This window comes from Rhinichthys klamathensis, unplaced genomic scaffold, assembly GCF_029890125.1.
Source record: "Rhinichthys klamathensis goyatoka isolate OS25496 unplaced genomic scaffold, OSU_Roscu_1.1 h1tg000441l_1, whole genome shotgun sequence".
NCBI classification, from domain to species: domain Eukaryota; kingdom Metazoa; phylum Chordata; class Actinopteri; order Cypriniformes; family Leuciscidae; genus Rhinichthys; species Rhinichthys klamathensis.
The window spans coordinates 145,001-145,830 of NW_026606937.1; the positions used below are offsets into that span (position 1 = coordinate 145,001).

An 830-nucleotide genomic window follows, 5' to 3' on the forward strand; every position below is an offset into this window, starting at 1 on the left:
AAACGCGTGAAGTGTCGCTCCGCATCGCTCGCGCTGTGACTGCAGTGGCGCTCAGGCGCGCGTCGCGATCACAGGCTGTGGTGATGTCATCATCATCATCGGAGGCAGGTCTGGGGTCAGCCCGGAGTGTGTGTGTTGTAAGAAGAGAGAAATTGTGCAAAAGAAAGTGTGTCAGTTTTATTTATTATTATTATTATTTAAAATAAAATAAAATAGACATTCATGTCCATGTCTGATTCTTCTGGTCATACAAACGTTAAAATGAAACGTCATAAACTATATGACAGATATTTCCATGCATTTCAAAGAATTTCACCAGTACAGTTGTGTACATGGTGTTATGACAATAAAGTGATTTGAATTTGGCATATATTTGATACAAGTAGGCCGTGTACTAGGCCTAAATTAAAAGCGCATAGCAATAATGTTGGGTATGTATTTCATTCATCGTAACTATGCGTGCGAAAAACATAACCAAATAAAATGTTAAAGTTAAAATATTAAAATTGCATACATTTTTTAAGTGCAAAAAAAAACACTTTTTTGATCGTCCACGTGAATATTCTACCTGTAAAATAGCGCAAACGTACTTATGCACAGGTAGGTGTTGTGTGTGTTGTGTGGGCGAATCGCACCTGTCCTCCCCCCCTCCCCCTCCCTCCCCCCCATCAGCTCCCCTTCTCCTGTTGATCGCTGTAGGAAGTATTGCATTGTCACCTCTTTTGTGCGTGTAATTGAACGGTAATCTGTTTAGCAACTGAAAAAGAAAACATCAGAAAAACTCAAACGCACCGTTTTAGGACCCCTACCTTGGCATTCACACACACACA

General features: G+C 40.6%; 1 protein-coding gene across 1 annotated transcript in view; it reads right to left on the minus strand.

The window, feature by feature from the left end:
- Window positions 1-109, minus strand: part of LOC130071419 (zinc finger E-box-binding homeobox 1-like) — a 66,138-nt gene extending 66,029 nt beyond the window's left edge. The window contains exon 1 of the mRNA XM_056236228.1: window positions 1-109. This exon is cut by the window's left edge and continues 105 nt beyond it. Coding sequence (XP_056092203.1) covers window positions 1-25 — 25 coding nt within the window. The 5' untranslated portion in view covers window positions 26-109.
- Between the last annotated feature and the right edge of the window lie 721 nt (window positions 110-830).